Below are 24,941 nucleotides of genomic sequence, written 5' to 3' on the forward strand. Positions count from 1 at the left end.
AAATGTATTTACTACTCCAGAGAAAACAAAATTCAAAGACCAGTTCTACTGTGATTAGACACATCCTTAAATGTGGAGCTTTACATACTGTTTTAGATTCTTACTGAGGATGAGCTGATGAAGCTCTAAAGTGGAGAAGAGTGAAAGTTCAATGGAAAGGACCACTAAGCAATGAGCCAAATCGTGGTGAAGGAGGCTTCCAAACCCCAGCATGGCTTCAATACTCTTTGGAAACATGAAGGTAATGCATTAATAAACAAAATAAATTGGCCGTCCGGCCTCGAGGCCAGTTTGCACAGCATTGACACTATCGCCCAACCCACCTCGTTATCCTGAATACGATTTTGCGTTCTTAAAATGACGAACGGATATATCGTCATCTGGATTTAATTCACGTGTATCGAAAACACCAAAGCCTAGCCTCGGAAAAGTAATACAAATGCTTAAGGGGGCGCCAAAGAGCCGCGCTCAGTTCAGCCGCGACCCTTCGGGCGAACTTCCGGGGTTTCTATGGAGACGGATAAACAAGCAGTGTTGCTCTGCGAAGTGAAATCTCTGCGGCGTGCAAACCGACATTCAGAAATCCCAGTTGTACTGCACGATGTCGGACAATGGATCTGAAGATTTCGAGGAGCAGGGCATCTCTTTAGGGGTGTGTAATCACTTCGGTTCTCGGTCTGTGGCAGTTTTATGAGGGGCTTGGAGCTCGTCTGGTGGAGATTCTTCGCATACTGTTATATAATGCGTTCCGAATGTCCATTAGCATTCAGAAAGGTTTTAATTAATACAGTGACGTTATTTTTTCAGCGTGATCAATTTAGTTTTAGGGAGGAAGAGAAAGCTAAAAGACTTACTTTCAACATTTGTAATTGAATTTGTTGAAAAATATTTAATTAATTGTGTATGTAGGTTATGTATGTATCTCAATCGATTATTATCTGCAACGAATGCAATTGTTTTCATGTATATCTATAAATGGATCACGTATTAGGGACATTAGGCAAGGTGCTTAAAGAGGAGCTGGCGTCCTGCTCAGTTTTGGTTCTATCTTGGTCTGATGCCATCGGGATAGGCAATGGTGACCCCGAATCAGTTAATGGAGAGGAGATTGTACGAGCGTGCCCCCGATAACTAAATGGTGAGCATTTGAAAGCATTAGGGAGGGAGGAATCATCCCTCAGATTGAGCTACTCGCTTTCTACCGGTAACAGGGCACAACTTGCAGTTGAATTCCACATGAGGACTTTACAATCGAATACCACTGCAGTAATCGAAAATGGAAAAAAGTTTTAAAGTAATACTGTCCAGTTATTCCTGAGGAGAGGGGCCGCAGGTTACTGGTCATCTTTAAGCTTTCATTTTTGTGATTAAGGCACAAACAAGAATCAGGCCCGGCCTTAGGCATAGGCGAAGTAGGTGACCGCCTAGGGCCCCGGCGTCCGGGGGGCCCCGGATCGACTCCTTGGTCTAATTTTCACGAATTTCACAGAGCTTCCAGAGGGGCTCTGCCCCCCTCAGGGGGCCCCTGGACCCCACTTTCGCCTAGGGCCCCATAATACCTAAGACCGGGCCTGCAAGAATGATAAAGACGAAAGAAACTGGGAAACGTTAATCTACTTTACAATAAATAATGGGGTTGAAGATTACAGTTCACTGCTCGTCCTCCGAAGGATTGCAGCGCCATCAGCCGCTCTTTTATGGTTAGGGTCACGAATGAGGACTGAACCGGTGACAGTCCTCACGTGAAATCCTTCTGCCTTTAACGTCTAATATAATCAATTACATATTTTTTCTTTTTATTTTCAGTAAGTTAGTCAGGCATATTCCTTGACAAGTTGATGCCTGTGAACTGTAACGGTCAGACGCCTGTGTACCCTACGAATGTGCGCCTTTAAGGGGCTGCAGTTTGACCTGAAATTCCGGCTGAACTGTCACCTGCGTACACGTGCTAGCTCTTCCCGTCGTTTTCCCCTCTATTTTCACATTATACTGTAAATACATAATACAATTACATTATATTTTAAACCCTCTCATTACTTTGCAAAATCAACGTACTCACTTAACAGCTTAATCTGTTTTTACTTTTTAAATAATATTTCATTTTTTGTACAAATCTCATTTTGGTTCTCGCATTATTAGGTCCCCATTTGCTTTCCACTCCAGTTTTCTGCTCTTCCTTTTTTTCCCGGTTGAATGTTCACGAGACTGTGGTGGGCTGGCGCCCTGCCCGGGGTTTGTTTCCTGCCTTGCGCCCTGTGTTGGCTGGGATTGGCTCCAGCAGCCCCCCGTGATCCTGCAGTTAGGCTATAGCGGGTTGGATAATGGATGGATGGGCAGCACGGTGGCGCAGTGGTAGCGCGGTAGCAGTTAGGAGACGTGGGTTCACTTCCCGGGTCCACCCTGCGTGGAGTTTGCATGTTCTCCCCGTGTCTGCGTGGGTTTCCTCCGGGTGCTCCGGTTTCCTCCCACAGTCCAAAGACATGCAGGTTAGGTGGATTGGCGATTCTAAATTGGCCCTAGTGTTTGCTTGGTGTGTGGGTGTGTTTGTGTGTGTCCTGCGGTGGGTTGGCGCCCTGCCCAGGATTGGTTCCTGCCTTTTGCCCTGTGTTGGCTGGGATTGGCTCCAGCAGACCCCCGTGACCCTGTGTTCGGATTCAGCGGGTTGGAGAATGGATGGATGAATAATGGATGGATGGATGTTCAGGAGGTCTTCATGTATTTTTCTTAAACTACTCACCACTTTAAACTTCACTTTATTCTAGGAGTATGATGGAGATCGAAACGAAGAAGGAGAGAGGCACGGCCATGGAAAGGCAGTTCTCCCGAATGGTGACACATATGAAGGACACTACGAAAGAGGAAAGCGGGCAGGAGAGGTGACGATCACATTTATGCAGCTGTTCTGTTCTGATGACAATTTCATATATTTGTCAAACATTTTTTTTCTTAAGCTTTTACTAAGTGGTCGGGAGGAATGGGTGGAATATTTGGGCAGCATTGTAGAACAAGACAGGAACTGTTTCTGGATGTGCTGCCAGTCCGTAGTCGTGCACTCCCACCGGACCAATTCACATTTAGCTATCCGTTAAATAGCCGTTATTAGTCAGCATGGTGGCAATTTGGGACAAATAATGCTGTAGTATATTTAAGTATATATGACAATTGCTCACTCGGACAATTTGTTTTGGGGGTCCCCAAGAAGGCGGGGGCCCTAAGCTATAGCTTGTGTAGTTTATACGTAAATCCTGCACTGGTGGCACAGTGGTTAGAGATGCGCAATCACAGCTACAGGTTCCCCTCATTTTGCCAGAAAGCATTCTTACTCATGGGGCAACGCAGCACTGTATATTACAACTTAAAACTATAAGTGTCTCATCATAAAATGGATATCATGTCTACCGCCAAGAAACAGTAAAATCTGCTATCGTCGTCCTCGTCGTTTCCACCTTATTCTAAACGAGTCGCGATTCATTTTATTTCATCGTAGTTGAATTCTTTTACTAAAGACATGCACTTCTACAGCAGCGTTTTTTGTCAAAAATGTAATGTTTTGCTTTAATAAAAAAATAAAGAATCATTGCTTCATATCAGGTTTATCCTCACGTATACTGAGTGCAATGAAATTCCCATCTGCCCGTTTGGCCAACACGCACCACGCCGCCACTGCCCCTACTCTGAACGTAATGTAAAATATAAACATACAGACGTACAGTGGAGTGGGGTGTCCAGACGTACAGTTTTTATGTCCGGTTTGTCCCGTTTTTAGACTGCCGAAACGCGAAGAGGTGGCCCCGGATTTCGAATATTTTAAACGCATTGCACACATGGCCGATTAATGCGTTATTTGTGTCCCATTATGGAACCCGCCGGTACTTCTGGACCCGTACATTTCTCAGAAAAGGATCCATGTGAAAATAAACTGCAGAAAATAGGTCTTTTGGTAATTTAACATGGCTAAACAGAAACCAAGATGAGACAAAATGCTTACTTTGAGACAATCGGTATAATCTTGCTAGGCAACACGATTGTTATCCAAAGTACTCGAGAAAAAACACTGCAGCTGAGGTGGGCAGTGAGCGTGACCACCAGAACTGTCCTCCCATCAGCCCCCTCGTACTGCTACCTGAAGGTAATTGTAGTCCCTGTTTCGGCACCGACACATGGTTTCGGATTAGACAAAAATGTTGTGGAGAAAGGAGTTATAACTATACTAAGCACCTTTCTTCCTTTGTTAATAACACAAATTTCACTGGTTTTGAATTAACCGAGTTTTGATTTTTTTTTGTGTGTGTATGAAGTGAAATTCGAATCACTGGCTCTGGTTCCATGGGCTTTATTTGTATGGGGTTTCCTCCCTAATCCCAAAAATGTACAAGGTTACTCAAAATTGGACTAGTAAGAATGACTGCTGGCATGTGTAAGTGAGCATGCCTGGCCTTGGGCCATTGCACCATCCAGAGCTGTTTGCCAACTTCTGCTCAGTGTTGTGAGAATAGGCACCAGGGTTCCATGAATTTGATGTATGTTAGAAAAAAGATGAATAGATATTCCAATAGACTATTTTATAAATAGCTTTAGTAGTGTAATAATGTTTGTCTTTACTCCAGGATGCGATTAATAGTTAACAGTGTTATAAAATTACAGCATAAAAGATTGCACAAAGGTTTTCTGTATACTAATATTCCTCATGTGTGGAAGTCTAGTGGGTTGGAAAATGCCCATTTCCCAGCATTATATTAGGAAATAACACTCAAAAACAGGTTGTAAATAATTGGTGGACCAAGCCAAGACATCTCCATCTTAGAAATGAATAGAATGATAGATAGATAGATAGATAGATAGATACTGTAGATAGATAGAGGGAGGCACGGTGGCGCAGTGGGTAGTGCTGCCGCCTCACAGCTAGGAGACCCAGATTTGCTTCCCAGGTTCTCCCTGCGTGGAGTTTGCATGTTCTCCCCGTGTCTGCGTGGGTTTCCTCCGGGTACTCCGGTTTCTTCCCACACTCCAAAGGCATGCAGTTTAGGTGCACTGGCGATTCTAAATTGTCCCTAGTGTGTGCTTGGTGTGTGTGTGTGCATGCCTTGTGGTGGGCTGGTGCCCTGCCCGGGGTTTGTTTCCTGCCTTGCGCCCTGTGTTGTCTGGAATTGGCTCCAGCAGACCCATGTGACCCTGTAGTTAGGATATACAGTAGTGGGTTGGATAATGGATGGATGGATAGATAGATAGATAGATAGATAGATAGATAGAACTTGGTCCAAGGGGAAATTTAGCTGTTACAAAAACTCAATAAATCTTCTTTCTTCTTCTTTCAGCTGCTCCTGTTAGGGGCTGCCACAGTGGATCATCTTCTTCCATATCTTTCTGTCCTCTGCATTTTGTTCTGTTACACCCATCACCTGCATGTCCTCTCTCACCACATCCATAAACCTTCTCTTAGGCCTTCCTCTTTTTCTCTTGCCTGGCAGCTCTGTCCTTAGCATCCTTCTCCCAATATACTCAGCATCTCTCCTCTGCACATGTCCAAACCAACGCAATCTCGCCTCTCTGACTTTGTCTCCCAACTGTACAACTTAAGTTGACCCTCTAATGTACTCATTTCTAATCCTGTCCATCCTTGTCACACGCAGTGCAAATCTTTAACTCTGCTACCTCCAGCTCTGTCTCCTGCTTTCTGGTCAGTGCCACCATCTCCAACCCATATAACTTAGCTGGTCTCACTACTGTCCTGTAGACCTTCCCTTTCACTCTTGTTGATATCCGTCTGTCACAAATCACTCCTGACACTCTTCTCCACCCATTCCACCCTGCACACACTCTCTTTTTCACCTCTCTTCCACAATCCCCATTACTCTGTACTGTTGCTTCCAAGTATTTAAACTCATCCACCTTTGCCAACTCTACTCCCAGCATCCTCACCATTCCACTGACCTCCCTCTCATTTACACACATGTATTCTGTTTTGTTCCTACTGACCTTCATTCCTCTTCTCTCTAGAGCATATCTCCACCTCTCCAGGGTCTCCTCAACCTGCTCCCTACTATCGCTACAGATCACAATGTCATCAGCAAACATCATAGTCCACGGGGACTCCTGTCTAATCTCATCTGTCAACCTGTCCATCACCATTGCAAATAAGAAAGGGCTCAGAGCCGATCCCTGATGTAATCCCACCTCCACTTTGAATGCATCCGTCACTCCAACCACAGACCTCACCACTGTCACACTTCCCTCATACATATCCTGTACAACTCTTACTTCTCTGCCACTCCCAACTTCCTCATACAATACTACAACTCCTCTTGAGGCACCCTGTCATATGCTTTCTCCAGGTCCACAAAAATGCAATGCAACTCCTTCTGGCCTTCTGTATACTTCTCCATCAACATCCTCAGAGCAAACATCGCATCTGTTGTGCTCTTTCTTGACATGAAACCATACTGTTGCTCACTAATCATCATCTCACTTCTTAACCTAGTTTCCACTACTGTTTCCCATAACTTCATGCTGTGGCTCATCAATTTTATCCCCCTGTAGATACTACAGTCCTGCACATCCCCCTTATTCTTAAATATCGGCACCAGTACACTTCTTCTCCACTCCTCAGACATCCAATCACTTTCCAAGATTCGATTAAACAATCTGGTTAAAAACTCCACTGCCATCTCTTCTAAACACCTCCATGCTTCCATAGGTATGTCATCTGGACCAACGGCTTTTCCATTCTTCATCCTCTTTATAGCTGTCCTTACTTCCTCCTTGCTAATCCGTTGCACTTCCTGATTCACTATCTCCACATCATCCAACCTCTTCTCTTTCTCATTCTCTTCATTCATAAGCCTCTCAAAGTACTCTTTCCATCTGCTCAACACACTCTCCTCGCTTGTGAGTACGTTTCCATCTTTATCCTTTATCACCCTAACCTGCTGCACATCTTTCCCAGCTCAGTCCCTCTGTCCACCCAATCGGTACAGGTCCTTTTCTCCCTCCTTAGTGTGCAACCTCTCATACAACTCATCATATGCCTTTTCTTTAGCCTTCGCCACCTCTCTCTTCACCTTGCTCCTTATCTCCTTGTACTCTTGTCTACTTTCTGCATCTCTCTGACTATCCCACTTGTTCTTTGCCATCCTCTTCCTCTGTATACTCCCCTGTACTCCCCCATTCTACCACCAGGTTTCCTTTTCCTCCTTCCTCTTTTCAGATGTCACGCCAAGCACCCTTCTTGCTGTCACCCTTACTACATCTGCTGTAGTTTCCCAACTGTCTGGTAATTCTTCATTGCCACCCAGTGCCTGTCTCACTTTCTCCCTAAACTCAACCTTGCAGTCTTCCTTTTTCAACTTCCACCATTTGATCCTTGGCTCTGCCCTCACTCTCTTCCTCTTCTTGATCTCCAACATCATCCTACAGACTACCATCCTATGCTGCTTAACTACACTTTCCCCTGCCATTACTTTGCAGTCTTCAATCTCCTTCAGATTGACTCTTCTACATAGGATATAATCTACCTGTGTGCATCTTCCTCCACTCTTGTACACAACCCTATGTTCCTCCCTCTCCTTAAAATACGTATTCACCACAGCCATTTCCATCCTTTTGGCAAAATCCATTATCCTCTGACCTTCTTCATTCCTCTCCTTGACACCATACCTACCCATCACCTCCTCTTCTCCTCTGTTCCCTTCACCAACATGTCCATTGAAATCGGCTCCAATCACCACTTTCTGTCCCTTGGGTACACTGTTCATCACTTCATCCAACTCACTCCATAAATCTTCTTTCTCAACCATCACACACCCAACTTGTGGTGCATATGCACTAACAACATTCATCATCACACCTTCAATTTCCAGCTTCATTATCATTACTCTGTCTGACACTATTTTCACCTCCAGAACACTCTTGACATACTGTTCCTTCAGAATAACTCCTACTCCATTTCTCCTCCCATCCACACCATGATAGAACAATTTGAATCCACCTCCGATCCACCTGGCCTTACTCCCCTTCCATTTAGTCTCTTGCACGCACAATATATCAACCTTCCTTCTCTCCATCATATCTGCTAACTCTCTCCCCTTACCAGTCATACTACCAACATTCAAAGTTCCTACCCTCAGTTACACTCTCTTTACCTTCCTCCTCTCCTCCTGCCTCCAGACCCGTCTCCCCCCATCTTCTTCTTCTTCTTCTTCAGCCATCAGTAGCCCAATTTCTGTCAGCACCCTATTGACTAACAGTACTGGTGGTGGTCGTTGTTAACCCGGGGCATGACCAATCCAGTATGGAAATTTGTATTGTTGTCTGCATATTGATTTGGCAAAATTTTGCACCGGATGCCCTTCCTGACGTAGCCCTCCCCATTTATCTGGGCTTGGGACCAGCACGAAGAAACACACTGGTTTGTGCATCCCCTGTGGCTGGGTTTACAAAAGCTCATTAAATAAAAATAAAAATAATAAAAACATGATAACAAACCACAACAACTCCCCTCAAATACACACCAGAATGATAAAAAAAAAGAAAGAAAACTTCTGACTTGGCAGTCACCATTGCTGTTGGTATGAAGGAGCCCCCGTAGCATTTCTTGACACACTTCTACTGAATAATTTGTTGGCTAAAAGTCCTCAGTGTTAGTGTGTTAGAGAGAGGATGGGCAGCATTTATCATAACGACACTCAGTTTTGTTTTAATTCTCTCCTTTGCTACAACCTCCAGGGGGTCCAGAGTGCATCCCATAACTGAACCTGCCCTTTTAATTACCTTGTTGATTCTGTGGGACTCTCCTGATGTAATGCTACCTGCCTGGCACACCACAGCGTAGAAAATCACACTGTAGAAGATGTTAAGGATGTCACAACCCACATTAATGATGCTAACTGAATATGTGATGGGCATGCATTCACAGGTTGGCTTTGGACTGGTAGTTTAGCAGTTTTAAGACATGGAGACAAAGAGAACTGCTGTATGAAACATAACAGTGTCCACAAAAAATACTTGAAATAACTTCTGCCACAGCTGCGACGTGCAGGGCTGCCCACTGAGTTGTTCTGCCCATCTCTGCTCCTTTAGTAATGTACATCTCTTATGAGTCTGCACCCTGCCATGCACCTCATTTTGTCTGTATGGCACTAGAATTTATCAGGCGTGTGTAGATATTAATTTGAACAAGCTAATGCTAGTCTTTCACAGAGCTTACTCACATATACCTTTTGAATCACTATATAACCTAACCTTCACATCTAATTAATTTTAAAAAATGCTGTTGCAAAGCACTATTTTCACCTTCACTTTGATTGTCTTTTCAGCTCAATGTCCTCTTTGTTACCTGAGAGGCACGTATTAAACCTGCAATGTAATGGAGTATTTGTTAGGCTCGTTTCCTGGGGCACCTAGTCTGATGTAAGTCCAAAGATGCATTGTGAGTATAGATGTACAAATACCACAAAGCATCGGTGTCTAGCTCAGAATCAGCACCCTGGCCTAATGTGTACTGTAATGCAGGAAACTGGGTAGGCGTTTTCAAGAAAGTAATTCATTTCTACATTAGGGACAGATGGGGAGCACGGGGCACTGCAGGTAGTTGTCACGGCTCTGAAGGCTTGAGCTACTGATGATGCATTCTGTGAAGTGTTTGTGTGGATCTCAGCTGAAAACACTGGTTTCATGTAAAAGTCAAAAGACATGCTGTTAGGCTTACTATCCTGATGAGCGTGAGTGTGCCCTGTGATAGACTGGCATCCTGTTCAGGGTTAGCACTTTTGTCTAGGCTTTAAACATCAGTCCGCCACATTCCAGTATTGAACAGCCATTTGGATGGATAAATCTGTTCTGATTTTCATTTAGGGCAGAGTAAAGTGACTATATTAAAAATAATGACAGATGAGTTTTGGGTGACATTTGGTGGTACAGTGGTTAGGGCTGTTACCTGTGGCATGAAGATGTAGAGATTCGATCTACTGCTACCTCATTGGTTCATTTTTACATTGCCTGTGCAGAATTCACCTGTTCTGCCCTTTTCTGAGAGTGGTTTTTCAATATGCTCGGGTTTTCTCTCATATTCAGATCACTCTAAGTTGGTCCCATGTGAATGTGTGGGGTGGGCTTTATGATGGACTGACAACCTGCTCAGTGCTTCTCATAATCATGAACTGGATTAAATGAGTGAGAAAAGGAACAGAGGAGATGTGTTTGACTGCCATCTATCTTAAAGAATGCTTTTCCTGTCTGACTGTCTGTTTGTCTGTCTATCTAAGGTAGATAAAGTATCTATCTATCTATCTATGATCAACATAACTTTTCTTTGTTATCCTCTCAACAATATACTTGTCTATATACTGTTTATACTTTATATATATATATATATATATATATATATATATATATATATATATATATATATATATATATATATATACACAGTATATATACTATATATATATATATATATATATATATATATATATATATATATATATATATATATATATATATATATATATATATATATATAGTATATCTGTTTATACTTGTCTGCTTAAAGACTGTTTAGGAAAAAAATTCTGCAGCAAACCAATAAGACTCAATATGCTTAATCCAGTTTGTGGGGGATCAATGGCTTTCCTATAGTAGTCTATAGTAGACATTAGTAAATGAAAAATAAGACAATGAGTTCACACCAAAAACCATTTTAGACATTAATGTCTCTTTTAAATGTATGGCTGGCATGGCAGACCCATCCAAAGTAAAAGTAAAGCTCATTCACACACTAGCACCTTTGCTTTTTAAATAAATTAATTCTCTAAATGGATGGATGGACACAAATTCACTCAAAAGCAGGAGATGGCTTGTTATTTTGAAGCAAGATTGAAAAACAAGCAGCAACCTTTGTGGCTCCACAGTGTTGCATCTTTAAAGCATATTAAGTTGATTGTGTTTTTATTATATTATGCCCTGTACTGTAGGCTCCCACTGTTTCCTTCTAATTGTCTTCTTTATAAGAACCACAACATGAATCTCTGTGCATCTTTTCCAGGGGACATACAGATTCAAAAATGGAGCACGTTACATTGGAGAATACCAGTTGAATAAGAAACATGGTCAAGGCATATTTTACTATCCAGATGGATCCATATACGATGGTAAAATATTTTAGCTTTTATTCTCTTTTAAGGTTACTCACTTGAATTCCCTCTGGAACTCTTATTTTTAGATAAATTGTATCCGTACGACAGGTAAAAATCTGTAATGGATACTGTTATTAGGAGAACCACTCATAAGTGCTCTAATATTTTCAGTTCTTAGCCACCATTACACAATCAAAACCTAAAAAGTTCTTTGACTTTTTTCCATCTTTTCTCAACTTTTGACTCATCAGATTAAGACTGTGGCCAACATAAGAACATGGGTTAGGATGCTGGTGCTGTACAGTATAACCCTTCTGAGATTTTTTGGTTTCCTCCTGTACTGAAAAAAAGACAAACCATCTGGATTAATGTGCTGTAAGGTCCCACTGGGGGTTCGGGTGTGTTTGAGTATATCTTGATCTAGATGAGACTCTGCTTTGCTTTGAACATTTTGGTGTAGGCTCTGGATGTCAAAAACAGAGGTGTGAAGATGACCTAGGAAACTGAGGGCTGGATGTTATCTCGAACACTGGTCATCAATACATTGGTGCTCCAAAAATATTATTCACTTATGTAATATGATGTTGACTAGATTCTCTCTAAACCAGTGCAGGACCGTGCTGGTTTGGGGCATTTTGGTGTTTGCTCAGGTGGCTAGGGTCCATTGAGCTGCTTATAATAATTCTTAGGTGTCATTACCTTTTTTTGAATTCTCTAACATAGTCATATGAAAAAGTCTGGGAACCCCTCTCAGCCTGCATAATAATTTACTCTACTTTCAACAAAAAAGATAACAGAGGTATGTCTTTCATTTCCTCGGAACATCTGAGGGTGTTTTCCAAACAAAGATTTTTAGTAAAGCAGTATTTAGTTGTATGAAATTAAATCAAATGTGAAAAACTGGCTGGGCAAAAATGTGGGTCCCCTTGTAATTTTGCTGATTTGAATGCATGTAACTGCTCAATACTGATTACTTGCAACACTAAATTGGTTGGATTAGCTCATTGAGCCTTGAACTTCATAGACAGGTGTGTCCAATCATGAGAAAAGGTATTTAAGGTGGTGAATTGCAAGTTGTGTTTCCCTTTGACTCTCCTCTGAAGAGTGACAGCATGGGATCCTCAAAGCAACTCTCTGAAAACTAAGATTGTTCAGTCTCATGGTTTAGGGGAAGGCTACAAAAATCTCAGAGGTTTAAACGGTCAGTTTCAACTGTAAGGAATGTAATCAGGAAATGGAAGGCCACAGGCACAGGAGCGGTATATGCGCAGGATTGTGAGAATGGTTACAGACAACCCACAGATCACCTCCAAAGACCTGCAAGAACATCTTGCTACAGATGGTGTACAGTATCTATACATCGTTCTACAATTCAGCTAAATTTGCACAAAGAACATCTGTATGGCAGGGTGATGAGAAAGAAGCCCTTTCTGCACTCACACCACAAACAGAGTCGCTTGTTGTATGCAAATGCTCATTTAGACAAGCCGGCGTCATTTTGGAACAAAGTGCTTTGGACTGATTTTTGACTGAAAATTGAGTTATTTGGTTATAACAAAAAGCGCTTTGCATGGCAGATGAACAACACCGCATTCCAAGAAAAACACCTGCTACCTACTGTCAAATTTGGTGGAGGATCCATCATGCTGTGGGGCTGTGTGGCTACATCAGGGACTGGGGCCCTTGTTAAAGTCAAGGGTCAGATGAACTCAACCCAATATCAACAAATTCTTCAGGATAATGTTCAAGCATCAGTCACAAAGTTGAAGTTACGCAGGGGTAAGATATTCCAACAAGACAATGACCCAAAACACAGTTCGAAATCTACAAAGGCATTCATGCAGAGGGAGAAGTACAATGTTCTGGAATGGCCGTCACAGTCCCCTGACTTGGATATCATCGAAAATCTATGGGATGATTTGAAGCAGGCTGCCCATGCTCAGCAGCCATCAAATTTAACTGAAGTGGAGAGATTTTGTATGGAAAAATGGTCAAAAATACCTCCATCCAGAATCCAGACACTCATCAAAGGCTATAGGAGGTGTCTAGAGGCTGTTATATTTGCAAAGGGAGGTTCAACTAAGTATCGATGTAATATCTCTGTTGGGGTGCCCACATTTATGCACCTGTCTAATTTTGTTATGATGAATATTGCATATTTTCTATTAATCCAATAAACTTAATGTCACTGCTGAAATACTGCTGTTTTCATAAGGCATGCCATAGATTAAAAGGAGCTCATCCAATGATAAACAAAAATCCAAAGAATTAAGAGGGGTTCCCAAACTTTTTCATATGACTGTTATGCCAGTGTTAGGGAGCACACCCATATTATTAATCTATGTTAACACTTTTTGTAGATATGACACCTCAACACAGCCACTCAAACATGGACAAATTAATTGGTACCACTCAGCAAAAAAAAAAAGAACTCACAATTGTCTCTGAAATATCTTGAAATGGATAAAAATAATTATCATCCATCATTGTTTATCCCATATTTAACAAATATCAGACTTTACTTTAGACAGTGTCACTCAAAAGAACAAGCCTGATATTCAAATGCTGGACTAAGAGAAAACACTTTGTCTTGAACAGGTGGCTGGGTGGACGATCAGAGACAAGGACATGGAGTTTACACATACGCTAATGGAGATACCTATGATGGAGAATGGCTAAACCATCAGAGGTAATTCCCACAATTCAAAATAAGTCCAACTTATTTTTAAAAGTGTATTAGTTTATTACTGTGTAATTGAATAGACGTGTGGCTGTTCAGCACACCTGTAAATAAATAGCAGTATTATATTTATCTCTTACTGTTTCATAGTTGTAAATCTATTTAAGCACCCTTAGTCTGCAGAAGTGCACTGTTTAAGAAGGAGTTGATTTTTTTCTTCAAAGTCAGTCATTGAAGTTTTTCTGTTGTATTTACATCACTTTCGTGGACTACACTGTTCTGTAGGTTGTTCCCCTTTACCTCATACAGTGTCCCAAATGTCAGAGATCATCCCAAAGAGTTGCCCCTCACTGCTGCTCCTCTACTGGTGGTCCACAATCCCAGATTTTTATATTCAAATTCTGTAGTTCTTCATTGTTTATGTGGAGCTTACACATTCTCTGCCTTTTTTGGGGGTACAGTATTCCAGTTTTCTGCTCACAGTGAAATAGGTTACTTCGCACCTGAAAACTGGCCTGGTTTAGGTGAATGTGTCCTGCTGTTTTCCCATTGTTTCCTGTCTTGCAACTGATGCTGTCAGGATACGCACTGCTTTCCAGTGGATTTTTATACTAAGGAAACCTAACTTGCCAGCTGTAGGTCATCCATCCATCTCTAGGACTCAAACCCATAACTTCTCAATTGCTAGGCCAGAGTGTCTTTCTGGACTAAGTCTTGTCTCCATTAACTTAGCAGGTACTTTTTTCTTAAGTGCAGTGGAGGAGGCATTGTTGTTCTCTCCTTGACTTGGTCACAATTCTATATGGTATATTTATATTTTATACGACATGAAGTACTTTGACAATCAGTGGACAGAGATAATCCTGTCGATCCATTTGTTTTATGACCCTGCTTGTTCACAGGGTCTGTCCTGCCAGCATCGTAAGCAAAGCTAACTGATCTGCGTTCTTTCAGAACATCTCCTGAATCTGACCTTCTCTCACCGATCAAACATTTCTTCATGCTTTTGTCACTTCTCGCCATGATTACTGAAATGTTCTACTCCTTGGTGCTTCAGGCAAAATGCTAAATAGATTATAACTTGTACAGAGTTCTGCATCCAGAATTTTAATACTTGCTAAACCCTGGGAACATATAACCACTTCACTGATTTTCTTGCACTGGCTGCCTGTTATATATCAGATCTTTAATACATTTCTTTTGTTAACATATAAAGCTCTTCAAAGCAATGGTACTGTCTATATTCCCAACATGTTACAATGCTATGTATACACCTTGTTGTTTGTTGTCCCGCACACTAAATGCAAGCTTTTAATTCTGCAGTGTCCAGAATATGGAACTTAAATGAGAGACTTCTTCAATTGCTGTTTTTATCTAAAAGTATAACTTTTTTAACAATCTTTTATGTGCTGACTGTATTTTGTAATTTTTCACTGTCTTACTAATCTGTTTTTAATTCTGACTGTGTTTATTTTTTCTATGATTTTTGTTTTAACTTATTTATGTAGTGTTCTTGAGTGTCATGGAAGGCATTTATAAATAAAATGTATTATTATTATTAGTTAGTTATTGCATTTCACACTGGTCCAAGCACAGAACTTTCACTGAAAGTTTACATCTCTCTCTATCTTGGGGTTTCTGCTTCGCATCTCCAAAGGATAAACAGATGGTTTTGAGTTCTAACTGTAGGGTTTGTCTCCATGCCAAGACTGGTCTTCCTTTTTCCCTGGGGGTCCCATTTCAAGGCATGACTTGGAATGTTTGTCTACTCCTTCCATAGGGTGAGCTTGATTCACTTCCATTTCCTTGCCTGGATGATATTGACAGTGGGCTGTTGCCATGTTCTCTGCCAGAGCTCCTGGACGTAAATCCACTTTGGCCACCAAATGCGCAGGATCTGTCATTGGCAGGTGTTAATGTAGACTTGTAACTAGTGGTCAAGTTGCTTAATACTTCCCCAGGTTTCTGCCCCAGACAGTAGGACAGACTTAACATTTGTATTAAACACCCTCAACTTGGTATGAAGACTAAGGTTCTTATTTCTCCATACTGGTTTCACAGCAACAAAAGTCTGGTGTGCGCTAGTGATCTGGGTGTTCACATCTTTGTCTGTTCTTACTGTTAACTATATTTCCCAAGTATATGAAGCAATCAACATCTGAGGTGAGTGGAGCTTTCTGGATGGAGTTCACTCACAAGCTCTTGGTCTTTGTGGTGTTGATCCCTAGACCTGTGGTCCTGGTAACACTGTGGAGTCTGTTGGTCTTTGCCTGGGTGTGCTGGTGGGTATGCGATGATAGTCCGATGTCATCACCAAAGTCCAGGTCCTCCAGCTTCCGGGTCAGGATCCACTGTATGCCCCTAGGCTGATCCATTGTTGTCCTCCTCAACCAATCAGTCATGAGTAAGAAGATAATCATAATTCAGTCTTGCCTAACTCCAGTGTTTATACTGAATAATAATAATTCTTTACATTTGTATATAAACATTATTATTATTATTATTTATTGTTATTATTATTATTATAACAACCTAACTAGTTTGTCCAGCAATCATATAGCTCAGTTACTGTCATTCTTCCTGATACAATTCAGGTTTAGTCAAATGTAATAATAATCAGTTATGCAGGTTTTAAGGAGCCACTAGGGGACAGCAGGTTCAAATGCATTTCTGGAGTCTGGTATTAGCATTTGCAGAGATTTGTCAATATATTCCTCTATTGCAGACATGGCCAAGGTGTTTATACCTATGCTGAAACTGGATCCAAGTATGTGGGCACCTGGAAAAATGGGAGGCAAGAAGGATCTGGAGAAATGATCCATCTGAACCACAGATATCTGGGAAACTACCAAAACAATAATGTAAGTTTCATCTTTGTAGAAGTTTTCACTTTTGCTCATAAGCAAAGAGGTGATGACTGCCCAATCTTTCTCTCCAGCTTTTGTATTTTAACTCTGAGGTTTTATTTTGTCCCTTCTTACTGTTTTCTCACTCACTTGTGTGATGACTGCTGTCTGTCTCAAATACGGCTGTCAGTATTCCTCATCTGCATGTACCCTTCAATTTGTATTCTAGTATTACTATTGGCCACTTTTGTGTTCTCCTTTGTGCCCAACTGCTGCTGTAATCTCAACTAAAGGTAAAGCAAAGGCAAAGAAATAGGTTAGAGGGAGACCTGATACAAGGGAATGTTATTGAGTGGACATATAGTAAATCTAATGGAGCAAAGAAAACCGTAGAAGCACCTGGCTGACCACACTGACTCCTGGAAATGGCCTTCACTCACTGAAATATGTCCACTGCTAGATATTTTTCGCAAAAGATATGCAACTTACCACCCTGGCAATCATAACTATAATATTTTTAAATTCATTAGAAAAATTAATTAATGGAGAAAATATTTTATGGGCAATGGCTATCTGTGTGGTGAAAAGTATAAAGAAACTTAGAAATGCCATATTAAGCTTGTTTAGTCCTTCTTCAAGCAACTGCGAAAATATTGTATGACCCATACAACCTGAAAGACTAATGTCTGTTTTTTTATCTTCAATTTAAAAGCCTTCAGGTCCAGGGAAATATGTCTTTGATATTGGTTGTGAACAGCATGGACTCTATGAACAAAAAGAACAGGTGAGTAATAAATACAACAAGATTTAATACCAGACATTTTTTTTAAACTGGCTGCTGTAACAATCATATTTGTAGTCTGGGCAGTGTTTAGAAACTGGATAGTAAATAACAGTACTCGGTATTCTTCAAAACCGGCCTGTGGAATATTGGCTGACTAGCATAGTTCCTCATTAAATGGGATCTACTGGACAAGGTGCTAACTACAGGAAGGGAGACAGAGATACAGTTATTCATTTTGTGATTACCAGATCTTTTTTGTGATCAGCTATTTATTAAAAGGGGTAATACAACCAAATGCATACAGTGTGCACAAATAAATGATATTATAAAATAACTGATGATTAGTTATTCTGAGCTAAATTATAACAGTATTTTCCTTTTGCGGACACAACAAGCTGTGCATTTAAATGTACATCTGCACAGGTCTAGGCATCTAAGCCTGTTATTGACAGAAGAAGATCTTCAGTATCCAAGTCATAGGTTCCTATATGTGTTTGCCATGTTGTTGTTTGTTTGTTATATTAATTATACATTACATGATCTTTCCTCACTCTTTCTCTAGCTTCTATAAAATATTAATTTCCCCTTGGTAACAAAATCTATCTATCTATCTATCTATCTATCTATCTATCTATCTATCTATCTATCTATCTATCTATCTATCTATCTATCTATCTATCTATCTATCTATCTATCTATCTATCTATCTATCTATCTATCTATCTATCTATCTATCTATCTATCACAAACTGAGGCAGTCAAGCTAACTTGTACCCAGAGCTCTAAAAATATTTTCTTGATCATTGGCAACAATCACTTGAGACCTGGTTTTCAATGATTTTGACCCAGTGCTGGCACTTGCTACCATTAGTCCTTGCTGCTGATAGATCCAATAGTGTTAAATTAAGAGAAGAGGCTTTCCAGGCTGAAATTGACGAGTCTGTGGATTTCGACTAGGTTATTAAAGCAGATTTAGCAGGAAAAGAGCTAAGGGAAAAATAACATCTGTTGGAAAAGATCTGGTGACAGAAAAGAAATATTAAGCAGAAGAAAATGATGAGACCAGAGAGGGCTATTAAAAGAAGACTGAAGGACCTAAAAGAGGCAATCTTGGACCAAAAAGTAACTATTTTGGGACATTCACAAAACATTTGAAGAAAAGTGCTAACTGCCCCAGATTGACATAAATGGCATAAAAGGTTGGAGGTAAAGTCCATAATAAATCAATTTCATAGAGTATAATCTATGTACAAACTTAAATTGAATATTTTGGTAATTAGGGTTTCTAGCAGATATAGTAATGTTTCTAAAATAAATTACCTTTGGAGAGGAAAGGCCAGAGGTAGTGCATGTTGCCAAACAGATTAAATGTGCAAAGTATGGTGTAAGGAATCTCACATATATGGCTGATATGGGTTATACTAATACTGTATAATTGGATTAAGGGGTAAAAGATAAAGACCAATCTAAGATGGAAATTAAAAAAAAAAGTAATGATGAAGCAGGAATGTCATAGATGGACCCTAATGACTGAAATGTGAGAAGACCAGAGTTGTCAAAAATGTCTCCAAATGTGGAGATGCCTTGCTTGGGCCACAGTAGAATGACACTGGGCTGCCTCCAATATATTGTGCTGGACTATGAAAAACAGGAATTTGAAGTTGCCAGGATGGACGTGATTCCAGCTGTCTTTCCACCTTATGCCAAATACTTGAGGCATAGGAAATTATTAGGCCAAGGTGTCATTTCTGAGATTTTAATTTATGATTACAGGATAATGGCACTGGATAACACCTGCATTTCCCAGTTGTATCACATTCAGCCCCATCATTCTAGGATCCAATTTATGCAGAATTATAGCCAGGGGTCTCAAGTATTGCCTCCACCATTAAAAATTAAGGCCCATGTTATGACTTAATTTTTTCCTTCCATGAGTCACAGTCTAGCTAGCTCATATCTGAAAATATTCAGAGTTCATTAAGGTTACTCATTCAAACTACAGCACATGCATCAATGATCAGACCTATCAAATGGCTGTCTTGCCTTTTCAATATAATTAAAAAATAGATCACTTAATCAATTTAACCTTATCTGATAATATTGGAAATGTTATGATTTTTTTTAAAATTAGTACTGCTGTCAGGTGTTTTGATAAACAAGTATCAGTTGTTACTGGGATATATGGTAGTACTTTGCAGTCCCATTGTTATTAGGTGCTTTTGAGTCAGTTCCAACTCATAGCGACCATGTGTTCAACATAGCGAAGCATTGTCCAGTTCTGGGCCCTCATCGCCATTTCTTCTATATTCCACAGTGTCAATTCACCTTGTGCAGGGCCTTCCTCTCTTCCACTTTCCTTCTACTTTACCAAACATGATGTTCTTTTCCAGAGATTTCTCCCTCATGAAAACATGTCCAAAGAATGTGAGCCATAGTTTCGCCATCCTTGCCTCTAACAAACATTCTGGTTGAACTTCCTCCAACACAGACCTGTTTGTTCTTTTGGCAGTCCATGGTATGTTCAACATTCTTTGCCAGCATCATAACTTGAAAGTGTCAATTCTTCGGTGATCTTCCTCGAGGTGATTGAAAATACCATTGCTTAAATCAGATACACTGAAGTCCTTAAAGACACATCTTTACTTTTTAACACTTTGGAGAGGTCGTTCACAACAGATTTTCCCAGTGCAATACATCATCTTATTTCCTGACTGCTGTTTCCATGGACATTGATTGTGGATCCAAGTAGAATAAAATCATTCTCAAATTCAATCTGTTCTCCATGTATCGTGATGTTGCATGCTGATCCAGTTGTGAGGATTTTGTCTTCTTTATGTTCAGATGTAATCCATACTGCAGACTGTGGTCTTTGATCTTCATCAGTAGACGCTTCAAATCCTTTTTGTTTTCAGCAAGCAAAGTTGTATCATCTGATTATCTCAGGTTGTTGATCAGTCTTCCTCCAATCCTAACACCATATTCTTCTTCATATAGTCCGGCTTCTCGATTGATTTGTTCAGCATACAAATTGAACAGGTATGGCAAGTGAATACAACCTTGATGCACACCCTTCCCAACTCCACACCATTTAGTATTCCCTTGTTCTGTGTGAACAACTGCCTCTTGGTTCGCATACAGGTTCTGCATGAGGATGGTTAGATGTTCTGGGATACCTATTCTTCAAAGTTATCCATAATTTGTTGTGATCCACTAAGTTGAATGCCAAACTGACAGATGTATGGTGGCTGCAGCTCCCATAGAGCTTGTTTATTTCATTACTTTTAAATTCCACTGAATAGCATTCTTCATGTAGCTTTTTTCTGACATTTTTCAAAGTTTTGGCAGTAACTGTGGATGGGATGCCCAGGGCACAATCCTCCATACACAGACCTACACTCACTCGAATCAGTGAGAGGAAACTCGCTGCATACAGAAAAAACCCTTAAAGACACAGGGGGAATGGGCAATCTCCACACAGACCTTGGTTTGAAACAGAACCCAGGACTCCAAAGCTGTGAGGTAGCAGCACCGATCTCTGAATCAGCATGCTACGCTTTATGAAATAAAAATATTTTAATACACAGTCCCAATAACCACCATTTGTGCACTCTTTTATAGGAAAAAAATGATGGTGAAGAAGAGGAAACGATAAGTATAATTTCAGTAAAATGGAGAGCAGATAAAGTTACAAGCTTGGCAGTGTGGACGCCCCCAGAAAATATACCTTTGGAAGAAAAACCAGGTTAGTATATTTCATACACTCTGAACAAAGAGTATGTGTATTGTAAATGACCATTACTGCAAGTTCAGGTGAAAAAATGTGCCTGGTACAGAAATAAACTTTGAGCTACTGTATAGTGAAATATGTATACATATTGGGTGCCTTTACACATTTTGCACAATTTTCACATCCCGCCACATATTACATGTGTTAAAAGGGAGTTATTTTAATCTACATTATTTCCACTGCACTTACAGACCCAAAACATTAAGAATTAGGTAACAGAATGTCACAAATAAAATGTATTCCCACCACTATAGCATATACAGTACTTGGTTAAAGAACTTCTAAAGAAATGGCAGTCTTGGGTTATTGTAGATAAATAGACTAACCTGGTGTAGTTTTTGCCATTCTTTTGGACAGAATATCTCAAGGTGGAGGTCTTGGCCTGCAGTGTGCAAGGTTTGACATACAATTTCCATTGGATTTAGATCAGTCTTTGTTTGGGCCGCATAAGGTCATTTATTTTCTTTTTGCTGAGCTTCTCCCATTGTTGATTTTTGCTTTGTGCTTAAGGTCACTGAGCTCATGAAAGGCAAATCTTCTCCCCAAACAGAGATTTCTAGTGGACTACACTGCAAGCTTTCTTCATGTACAGTATATGCCTATAGTAAACACCGTCCACCTTCCCCTTAATCAACAAGTCTTGTTGTCCTAGCTTCTGTGAAGCATCCCCCCAGAACAGAATTAGCTACAAGCATACTTTACTGTAGGGATAGTTAGGGCATATCGTGGTGCTTTCTCTCTTGTTTCTCTGTAATAAAAGACACATTTGTGGAGTAGTTCTGAAACTGTTGATGATGTGGTCTTCAATCTTAAATGCCTGTTAGCTCTATCAGAAAATAATCTTTCACCTCAGAATGACCTCCTTCAGCAGTTTCCATACCCCACAACTACTTATTTTTCACATATGATCTCATCAAGATGCCTATACTGATAAAATTTTGTTGTTTATTCTTAAGAATACAAATATATGCAGTATATAAGAAATGGTCTCCTCTTGTTTGTCAAATTCAGTACATCAAGCTTGTTGGTTTAGTTAACAGCTGAGCTGTCCTAATATCTTACCAACAATTCTTCTTAAAGGTTGTCAAGGTTTCTGCATCAATTACATTATTGGGTAGTTTGTTCCATGGGTGGGACACTTGAACAAGGATAATCTGAAGACCCTAAAATTTTCTTCAAGGCAGTTTAATGTTTTCAGTATCTTCATCCCAGTGTTCTTTCAGCATCTCTACATTGTGGCCTTTTTTTTTGCTTTAATTCACTATACGAGAAACAGACTAAGTCTTCACCCAATAGTTGAACAACTGGGAATGGTCACAGATGGGATTGGTTCAACTGTTAAAATGAACTTGGTTTGCTGCCAAAATAGGCAAAAAAACATATCCAATCAAGATTAATTTTTGAAGACTTCCATAAATGTTATTTCACTTAGGTTGTTGCAGTGGTTAGTACTGATCCAGTGTCCTGGTTTTGAATCCACAGCCTATCAGTGTCTGTATAGAGTTTGTAAATCTTCCCTTATCTGCTTCACTTTCTTTTCCACATCTAACAGATGTGTGTGTTAGGTTTAGTGGTAAATTTAAACTGTCTGGTATAAGTAAATGTGACTATATGATAAACTGTTACCCCGTCCAAGATCCTTGTGCATGATGCTTCACTGATTGGCTATGACCACTGTACTCCTGAATCGTAAATTTTCTACATTCATCAGAAAATGAATCTGTGGTTTGTTACCTCACACTGAAATGAATCTGTTGTTTAAGATGTCACAGGTTAATATTAAAGCTGATTCAAGAAACAAAAGATAACTGACAATATCAAATTGAACCTCTTCACTTAACTTATTTTACAGATATGTCTGATGTTTGTAGATTCGGCATAATTTTAACATCTCTCTATTATATAAAGAGATTTTTTCAAGTCCCGCGAGACTTTGGCCATGAGAGTTTTTCAAGTCATGCCTTCCTCTCAATCATATTCAACCACGTTCACAGTACTCTCACCTCTCATTTGTGTGAATGCTTTTGTCAGACACAGTTCCTGCTCTCTCAGCTCATATAAATTTTAACGTTTTCCTCACTTTAAGTTCCCAATTAAAGAAGACGTATTATGTCCAAATCTTATTGAAGAATTTAATCACAAAGGGTTATCAACAGAAAAAATGAGTACACAGGCAATCCTAGCACTGAGAAACGATGAAGTCAAATGAATTAACGGCAAAAATGTTGATCAGTTACACAACAAATTGGTTAAATGCGTATCAATAGACTATGCTGAAACAGCTGGTGGTGATCATGCGGAACATGAAATCATCAACTTACAATATCCTGTAGAATATCTAAAATTGTTAACACCGTCCAGTCTTCCACCACACAAATTACTGTAGAAAGAAGGATGTATCCAAGAAACATAATGTAGTAAATCTTCCGTGGATAACATTAGACAACAAAGGAGATCTTGATATGCCATTCGTATTAAAATGGTAACAGTTTCCTGTTAGAATAACTTTGGCAAAGACAATTAACAAATTTCAGAGCTGAACATTCAAAAAAGTCATTTTATTTAATAGAGAGACAGAAACAAAATTCAATCATGGACAGTTATACGTTGTGTTGTCACTGTGAAAGTCCAAACACAGAATCAAAATTCAATGCGATATTGACGAAAATTTAATTCAAAAAGTTGTTTTTACTGAAGTTTTACAGTAAAAGTGCAAGTTTAAAAAGTATTTGCATGTTAATTTCAAAGCCAAACAGAACTAAATCATATTTCTCAATGAATAACTCTAACGCAACATGAAACTTAATTTACTTTCAAATTATTACGTTTTACTATTTTTTAATATGGTTAATTACTTGCTGTAATGTAAAATAGTTACTTCTATTATGCATATGTGACAATTCCCATGAAGATAAAAATCTGTTTAAATTGTACATCTGCATCCCCATACCCGAGGGGCAGAATCACAAAGAGGCTAGCGCGTAGCACAAGCCCGGGAGTTGGCGAGTGAAGTGAGCAGGGGGCAAAGCCCCCTAGTCATTTTAAAAAAAATGTTTTGGAGAACGGCTTGGTGCCTGAGAAAACTTGCAGGCAGGCCACCATTTGCTACAGCATACAACTAGGACAAACTCAAAAGGCCCTAACTGCTTTCTGTTTCAAACCATCTGACTAACTTGACAGCTTTTGAATTTTTGTGAGCGTTGTCTTTTTTTTTTTTTTTTGGAAAAAACAGTAGTTTGGAAAATATTTCAGCTTATTCATTTATCTATGCTTAGAAAATCTGTGCCACTGTACTCTGCCATACTGACTTAAGATATTTTTCCAGTTGTTCAGGAGCCAGAGGTTGAAGAAACAATTGAAGAACCAGTTGGAGAAGCAGTAACTGCAGAAGAAGAGGTCAGCCAACTGCAAGAAGAGACAACTGAAGAAGTGGCTGAGGCAGCAGAGCCTGAGGCAGCAGAACCTGAGGCGGCAGAACCTGATGCGGCAGAACCTGAAGCAGCAGGACCTGAAGAAGCGGCTCCTGCAGAGGCAGAAGAATAGTTGAATAAATCCATAATCCAACATTGCATTTTTTGAATTGTAAATAATTTCATCTTAACTGTCTTTAACTTAATTATTTTTACAGCTTCTTTCTACTTTCCAATACCTATTAACAGGCAATGCTAAAAATACAGAGCAGCTCAATAAAATCAAATTAAATGCAAATTTTAAA

The 24,941-nt window shown here is 39.9% G+C and overlaps 1 protein-coding gene across 1 annotated transcript; it reads left to right on the top strand.

Moving 5' to 3' along the window:
• Positions 1 to 498: 498 nt before the first annotated feature.
• rsph1 (radial spoke head component 1) lies at positions 499 to 24,941 on the top strand. The gene is made up of 8 exons (XM_028800527.2): positions 499 to 652; positions 2,763 to 2,876; positions 11,039 to 11,144; positions 13,728 to 13,818; positions 16,535 to 16,670; positions 17,368 to 17,439; positions 21,058 to 21,181; positions 24,552 to 24,941. Exons 1-8 carry the CDS (start codon positions 602 to 604, stop codon positions 24,767 to 24,769), a joined length of 912 nt encoding a protein of 303 aa, XP_028656360.1. The 5' UTR covers positions 499 to 601; the 3' UTR covers positions 24,770 to 24,941.

Source organism: Erpetoichthys calabaricus, chromosome 4, assembly GCF_900747795.2.
Source record: "Erpetoichthys calabaricus chromosome 4, fErpCal1.3, whole genome shotgun sequence".
Lineage (NCBI taxonomy): Eukaryota > Metazoa > Chordata > Cladistia > Polypteriformes > Polypteridae > Erpetoichthys > Erpetoichthys calabaricus.

Bases quoted from the DNA above. Each gene is read 5' to 3' on its own strand.
- rsph1 (XM_028800527.2), top strand. From the start codon at position 602: ATGTCGGACAATGGATCTGAAGATTTCGAGGAGCAGGGCATCTCTTTA. The intron at 13,819-16,534 runs GTAATTCCCACA...CCTCTATTGCAG, and splicing joins GAATGGCTAAACCATCAGAG to ACATGGCCAAGGTGTTTATA. The intron at 17,440-21,057 runs GTGAGTAATAAA...ACTCTTTTATAG, and splicing joins TCTATGAACAAAAAGAACAG to GAAAAAAATGATGGTGAAGA.